Genomic DNA, 7,998 nt, shown 5'->3' on the forward strand with positions numbered 1-7,998 from the left:
GTTTATCACCGGTCCTACGCGTTAGAGAGGGCTAATCTAGTGGGCTGACTCTCATTTCCAAGCCTTGAGCCTTCTAGCCTGATTACAGGGTTTCCCTCCCTAATTGTGATTTCATAAAATGGAAAATGCACCCTCCCACTTGCAGGCGAGCAGCGCTAGGATTGGGAGCGCGCCTCTGGAATCCGGGTTCTCAGGACCGGCGGGCGGCCCAGAGATGGGGGGAACCTGTTTCCAGCCGGACCGCGTCTTGGGGCGCGCCCGAGCGCCGCGCCTGCGCACTCAGCCAGTCGCCGCGCAGACCCTGCGGACGTGCGCTTGCTGCCCTCGCGGCGCCTTGAGGTGCGCGGCTGCCGGGCCCTAGCCGGCTCCAGGTGCGTGTGGAGGTCTTCAGAAACCCGGGTGCGAGGTGTAGTGAACCCCAGGGAGGGTCAGGCCTGCCTAGATACCGCCAAGGTGCCCGGGGACCCAGAGCAGGGGTGCCACGACCACAGCACCCCTCAGCTTCATTTCCCACTTCCCTGTCTATTGAATTTGTTTCCCTTGGAGCGGGAATCTCTAAGAGGAAGGCACGGAAGGAAAGCTTCCCCTCAAACCCCCCTCGGTGGGCAGTATCGCCTACGGCTTTATTTATTTATTTTCTTTTTCCTGGCTGCCCTCAGAGGAGTTTTCACCCTTGCCCTTCATTTCCAGGTGTGGGATTTTATAGTTTCTTGACACGACTCACCCCTAGGTGCTCATTGGTTGTGGGCGATTAGACAGAACTAGTCGTCAGGGTCCTTTGTTTAGTGTAGTCCCACTGGGAGGGAAAGGTGAGGGTTCAAGGCCACGAGAGTGGGTGAGGGTGGGAGTAGTGGAGTGAAACCAGTGACGAAGAGGCGAAGGCTGTGGTAAATGCCACCAGAGATTATTCCCTGACCGAAAGTTGTCGATGTTTCCCTTAGGTCTTTAGCTCCTTGTTCATTTACTTTTGTGATATCCTAACGTCTTTTTAATGGTGTTAATTAAAACAAAATCAGCCTGAAGTCTTGAGGCAGCATTGAATTTCATTTAGGTCAGTTTTTATAGTTATCCAATGTAATACTCCTCGCTCTTGTCAGGGTGATTTCTGGGTTAAACCATTGAGCAGATGTACGGTTTAGTTTTGTTGCCGTTTGACATAAAAATTAGTCTTAGTTTGGGTTTTTAAATGTTATTGACAAAAAAAAAAAAAAGAAAGAAAGAAAAGAAAAGAGAGAGAACGGAAAATCAATTGACATGGGATTTAGAATCCCATGTACATCCTTGTATAAATACATGGGGGTTTGCAGTTGGAGTGTGGAAATCCCTGACCTTTACTTATAAATAGAGGATGAGATCACCACTTGTCACCAGTGGTTCTAACAACATAAGGTTCCCAGTAAGTGCTTTCCCACATGATGGGGAGGCAAATGACAATAGTATCCAGTCTTAGTGCTAGTGCTAGGTTATCAACCATAGACCTGTTTTGGCACAGGAGCTATAGGTAGTCAATTACTCTTATAATCAGAAATGGTTGTCTTCTGAGGTTCTAGTGTGAGTTTTATTGTCATTGTTTTTGAATTTTTCTGGATGTTCCGCAAAAAAAGTTATTAAATGGAAGGAGAAGCATTCAAAGAGAATTGAGAAGCCCAGCTCAGACCAAAATCCTATGGCCCGATCTTAGACAATTGTTAGGTTTTGCCTCATGGCCTCATGGGGGAAAGCTGCCCTTCCATACCAGACTTAGTGCCTGGGCAGTGCAAAAGTTGCAGTTTTCTGGAAGAAGTTGCAGTCACAGACTTTCCCCTCCCCTCTTGCTAGCCATGCTCTTACCAAAACTTCTTCCTGGCCCAGGTGCCTCCATTTGGAGGTCCTCCTATTGAATGCTCTCACTGAGGCACTTTTCTCCATTTTTGTCTCCAGTCCTTTCACTTCTTTCTCCATGTTTGCCTCCCAGTCCTTTTACTCCTAACCCTTCTATCCCTGGCCCACTGGTCCATTACGCAGGAGCCTTTGGTTAGGAGCTCCTCTGTGGCAAGAAGATTCCCTCCTATGCACTACACTTAACCCTCACCTACTATCCTTCTGTCTGAGGGACCACTAGAGAACCAGTGGTTTGTTTTTACTGTTGTAAGTGAATAAAGGCTTAATTATTACTTTCATTTTGGCTCATCCTGATGGACCACCTTGACTTCTAATGGTTCAATAGGAATTAAATTGTTGAGTTTTGGTAATTCACTCAATTTATGTCTTTTGATCTTTGCAACTCTTAACCATCAGCATTTTGGAAGTTGTTCACCTGTAATTTCTCTGGCTCAGTGTAGTGATAATTCATATTCATAGAACTAACAACTGCTTATTGTTAAGGCTGTTAAACTGATTCTCATAGGACTATTTGGTATATTTTATAAATTAACGTAGTGGCTTATGGTCAGGTGATTTTATTTTGCATATATTTCTGGGGCATTTTCCATTTGGCCTCTAAAGGGTGATTTTTTAGTAAATATTTTGAGATAATATAGAACAAGTGAAAAAAACCGGACACTGATGCTTTCCTTAGTAATTTCATTTCATCCCATGGGCCTCTACCTTTATCATTCTAATAGATTACTTGGCCACTTTGAATAAAGTGATTGATTTACTGGAGGTTCCTCTATATAGTTTTGTGCAAAGAGTTATGTTAGAAACAGCTTTCACAAACGTCTTCACTTTTTCCTGTAGATGTTTCACAAAACAGTATTTATCGTTGCTATATGATATGTGCTCTGAGACTTTCTACTCTAAAACAAGATGCTGATGATGATCCACTAAGTTGACTTAAGTCAAATAATGAGTAATGACGTGCAGTTTAAAAAACACTAATAAAGCTACCAGTAGAAAGTATTTTTTTCCTATTTCTAAATTAATATTGCTAAAAAAATCACCATGGGTATATTTGATTTTGTGTTTAAGGTGTCTTCTAGGAGAAAACAGTAAATAGCATATATGTTGGCTGTTTGCCAAATCAGCTGATGAAAGAACCCTGAGTTTCTGGTGAGTTATAAACTCTTTAGAATATAAATTAGAATGAGGGAGCCAGCATGGTTGTGTTTTGGTGGTGGTGGTGGTGGTGGTGGTGGTGGTGGTGGTGGTTTTTGTTTTTGGTAATTATTATTATTATTATTTTTTTTTGGTACCTGGGATTGAACCCAGGGACACTTAACTACTGAGGCACAGCCCAGCCCTTTTTCATATTATATTTTAGAGACAGGGTCTCGCTGAGTTACTTAGTGTCTTGTTAAGTTGCTGAAGCTGGCTTTGGACTCTCAATCCTCCTAAGCCTCCTGAACCACTGGGATTATAGGCATGCACCACCATGCCTGCCTCTCTCTGTGTAAGGAGAGTTATAGTAGTAGGAGGAGGAAAAGAAATTTGGCTTCTCTGATGATCAAAAAGATAGTGTGTAAGATGTTGTGGAAGTGCCTGTTAAACTTTTATGTGTCTTGCATGGAAGACATTTTTATATGTTATGAGGCCAGAATAACCTTTTTATTATGTTGCCTGACAAGTGAATCATCTTCCAACATTCAATTAATGACTTATTCATAAATTTATATGAATGCAATTTTTTGATATCATTTTACTATACTTTTTTTTTTAAGGAAGTTTATAATAAAGTGGAAAGGAGAAATAAAAGAACTGTATATCTCTTAGTTAGTTACCTTAAAAATGTTATTAAGGAGAAAAGAATAAAATTTTAGAATTTGATTAGGCTTGAGGTAAATAATACCTTACATTTATATATCACTTCAGGGTTTTCCAACACATTCACCATGCATTAACTCTGTTAATTTGCACAGTGACATGGTGTCATAGTCATTCTATAAGACATTTCCCTATTTCACAGATAAGGAATCTGTAGTTCCTTCTTCCTATCACCAAGATCATGCAGTAAAAAATCCAAGACTAGAACCCAGGTCTTTCAGAATTTTCTCCTAGTTGTCCATGTTGTCTTTGTTGATCTAAAGAAGTAATTAAAAATAAATAGAGTTAATGAGGCTAAGAAATCTAATTTTGATAAGTGAAACAGTCCATTCTCAGAGCATGTCTACAATATGTGCTCTAATTGAATACAAATGTATCATATTCTAGTATTTTCATTTTTATACACTATACTTTCCTAGCTCATTTTTTAAAAAACGACAAAGCAAAATAAAAAAAGACAAAGTAATGAAATGTTGATTAAATCTACTTAATAATGAAATAGAATTTAAATAAAAATTATATATGGTTAGATATTTTTTCTAAGATGTAACCTATCTTCATGTAAGAAAATATTATTATGATTTTGAAGAATTTTTCTAAAATGGTTAACTTACAAGAATCCAAATTCTCCTTTACTCTTGATATCTACAGCCAAAGGAGACAACATAAATTCTTTCTTTTCATATGAATAAACAAATTTTAAAATTAACACTTTTTTTTTAATTTTTAGACATCTATGGAGTTTAAGAACACTATGGAGCTTGTCAGAGTGTGTTACTGAAGAACATGATGGATGAAAACAATTTTGAAATGCTTGAGATTCAGCAGTGTGTAGAAGCCAACAAAGTGCCTAGAAATAGGCCGTATATTTGCAATATTTGCTTCAAGCACTTTGAAACACCATCAAAATTGGCTCGACATTATCTCATTCATACTGGTCAAAAACCATTTGAATGTGATGTTTGTCATAAAACATTTAGACAACTAGTTCATCTGGAGAGGCATCAGCTAACTCATAATCTGCCTTTTAAATGTAGTATTTGTCAACGCCACTTTAAAAATCTGAAGACGTTTGTGAAGCACCAGCAGCTTCACAATGAAACCTATCAGAATGATGTTAAGCAGGTCAGAAGATTGCTGGAGGCCAAGCAAGAAAAGCCAGTGTATGGAGTATATAACACTTTTACCAGCGAGGAGAGATGGGCATTACACCCGTGCTCTAAGCCTGATCCCACATACAGCACAACGAAGAGAAGAAAGAGTATTCATGCATGTACAATCTGTGGCAAGATGTTTCCGTCACAATCAAAACTTGATAGGCATGCACTTATTCATACTGGTCAGAAGCCTTTTAAATGTGTCCTGTGCAGTAAATCTTTCCGACAGTCAACTCATTTAAAAATTCACCAACTCACACATTCAGAAGAAAGACCTTTTCAATGTTGTTTTTGTCAAAAAGGATTTAAGATTCAAAGCAAACTTCTGAAGCATAAACAAATCCATACTAAAAATAAGACTTTTCAGACTCTTTCATTAAAGGTGAAGAGTCCAGAATCATGCTCCCTGCCTAATAAATTAAATACAAAGCAAGATGGTTTTGAAAATGGCGATATGGGTGAATCTGAGAATAATCCACTTGATGTCCACTCTATTTATATTGTCCCTTTTCAGTGTTCAGAGTGTGAAGAATGTTTTGAATCAGAGCAGATTCTCAATGGACACAAGTGTTTTCCTGCCAGAGGTGGCAAAATTCCAAGGAGGCTCAAAAGAAGCTACAACTATAAAACCATTGTTAAAAAAATCTTGGCCAAGCTTAAACGTGCTGGGGGTAAAAAATTAGATAACTTTCGAACGGAGAAAAAAGTATTTAAAAATAGTTTCTTGAAAAATAGTGATCTAATTTCTGGTGAGCAGAACTCTGAACAAACCCAGAGAACATTTGTGGGTTCTCTTGGCAAACATGGAACATTTAAAACAGTTGGTAATAGAAAGAAGAAAATGTTGACTTTGCCATTTTCTTGGCAAAAGCAATTCCAGAGCCAAAATACGGGGAAAAATTTGAAAGATGTCCTTATGACAGAAAGCATATTAACTAGGGATAGTTCAGTGAATAATAAAGACTTGTCTATCTATGGCTCATCAGGTGAGGAACTCTTTAATAACTGTGAAGTACTTCAGTGTGACTTTTCAGTTCCAAGCGAAAACATACATAATGGACATAAGATGTTTCCTTGTGATAAATGTGAGAAAGTATTTCCTTCTGTATCCAAACTACAAAGACACTATTTAATTCATACTGGACAGAGGCCTTTTGCCTGTAGTGATTGTGGGAAGTCTTTTAGACAGTCAGCTCACTTAAAAAGACATAAAGAAACACATATTGAAAAGGGTGCTTATAGTTCTCTTTACCAAATAGATTTTGAAAATATGAACAAATTTCTTCACTCAGGTGATAATGTTAGCTATAATGCTTCCCAACAGTGTCAGGCTCTTGGTTTTCAAAAATATGAGGTTTCAGAGTCAGGTCAGATGTCTGAAAAAGAAGTTAAGGCAGAATCACAGGATTTCATTCTTGGTACCCATTGTAGGAACAAACAACCCTATCTCTCTAATGCACTTTTGGAATCAGAGCAGAGCCACCATTGTTATAGTTATTCAGGGCAGCCTGAGAAAAATGATGGCCTTCTTTACCCATGCAGTGTTTGTTGTAAAAGTTTCCGATCTCCATCTAAACTGGAAAGACATTATCTAATTCATGCAGGTCAGAAACCATTTGAATGCTCAGTTTGTGGCAAAACATTCAGACAGGCTCCTCACTGGAAGAGACATCAACTTACTCACTTTAAAGAACGACCACAAGAGAAAATAGCTGTCTTAGATTCAGTTATGTAACTGAAAACCATCAACATGCTTGTCTCTGGTCATCTTTTAAAACATTTTTATCTAAAGACCTGCATTTTGAATGATTGCATATGCAGTTGCTTGTCCTATGTGTAAGGAGACAAGATACATAGAAAATTAATACCATGTTTTAGGAAGTCAAATTAATTTTTAAAAGGAAGAACATGATTTAATGCCATAAAATAAGCATTTATTTTAATACTATAAGCATACTTTGGCTGTATTGGAAGTTATAAATCCATGTTACACAAACAGCCTTATTTTTGAAAGGAATTATTCCTTGAGACATGCCATCTCCTTTAATATATATATGTATCTGCTCAAAAGACTGAGGCAAAAATGGCCTTTTAGCTGGAGCAAATAGTGCCCCTATATTTTATTTTACATGATAGCATAATTTTGTCCACCTGTAGTTCGAATTTTATTGGAAAACATTTTTCTTAGAGATAATAAATGTAAAAATGGATGAAAAAATTACAGCATTATTTTCGTAAATCTCAAAGATTAGGACTGTGATTGTTTCACATCCTTTTCCTCAGGTGAGGATTCTTTTTTTTTTTTTTTTTTTTGTCCTTACTGCTATCGTCTTCCCCCAAAGAACTTAAAAAATATGAGAGAGGCTAGGCTATATCCACATTTATCATAATTATTCACCAGGAATATTTTCCAAATGCCATGATTTTTTAAAAATATGTACACAGTTTTATCTTTTCAGAGGAATAAATGCATTTCATCTCTTTGCTTGTTAATAGTTGACAGTAGTAGTCATAGACAATGTCATCTAGAAAAATGCATTTCCATAAGATTTTTATTTAGTAAAACTTAATGCCTCTTTAATTGAATGGTTCTGTGACAACTAAATCTAAGTTTAATCAAATGGCAATGAATATATGTAGATTTAGTTTTTAAGTTTTTATTCCTTTATAATTTTGCAGGAAACGCTAAAGATGTTACTTTGATCCTTATTAAGTTGTATTTTGATTAGTAAGGTAATCATTCCTGTATAGGAATAACAGAGTTGAAAGTTATCCATTTTCTATAACAGAATTGTGATTTGGGGAATACTTCATTTAATCCTAAATTATGAGGAACTTATAATCACAAATTGTCCTTAGATGTGTCATTGTTTATAGAACTCTTTAGGAATGACATTTTGTAGTAACAAGAAATTATTGTGTTTCTAAGGTAAAAGGAACAGGTGAGTATCTTAGCACACAAATATAGTGAAAAACCCTCTGAGAATGTGGCTAAATGAACAGTTGTAAGTTTTGCATCATATTCTAAGAACTGTCTTTTGTGGTGGCGGAGTTGGGGGTGGGAAGGGGTTTGGTCTGCTTGCTTTTACCACAAGTGAAT

At 37.4% G+C, this 7,998-nt stretch overlaps 1 protein-coding gene across 2 annotated transcripts; it reads left to right on the forward strand.

Moving 5' to 3' along the window:
- Positions 1 to 273: 273 nt before the first annotated feature.
- On the forward strand, positions 274 to 7,379 carry Znf770 (zinc finger protein 770). 2 transcript variants are annotated; one of them, XM_047542212.1, is made up of 3 exons: positions 274 to 371; positions 2,950 to 3,030; positions 4,472 to 7,379. In XM_047542212.1, exon 3 carries the CDS (start codon positions 4,528 to 4,530, stop codon positions 6,631 to 6,633), a length of 2,106 nt encoding a protein of 701 aa, XP_047398168.1. In that variant the 5' UTR covers positions 274 to 371; positions 2,950 to 3,030; positions 4,472 to 4,527; the 3' UTR covers positions 6,634 to 7,379. The 2 variants fall into 2 exon arrangements, with proteins under 2 accessions (XP_047398168.1, XP_047398169.1); XM_047542213.1 differs by lacking the exon at positions 2,950 to 3,030 and having other exon boundaries at positions 294 to 371.
- The last annotated feature ends 619 nt before the right edge of the window (positions 7,380 to 7,998 follow it).

The sequence above is a fragment of the Sciurus carolinensis genome, chromosome 2 (assembly GCF_902686445.1).
Source record: "Sciurus carolinensis chromosome 2, mSciCar1.2, whole genome shotgun sequence".
NCBI lineage: Eukaryota > Metazoa > Chordata > Mammalia > Rodentia > Sciuridae > Sciurus > Sciurus carolinensis.

Coding starts and splice junctions, on each gene's coding strand:
- Znf770 (XM_047542212.1), top strand. CDS start 4,528: ATGATGGATGAAAACAATTTTGAAATGCTTGAGATTCAGCAGTGTGTA.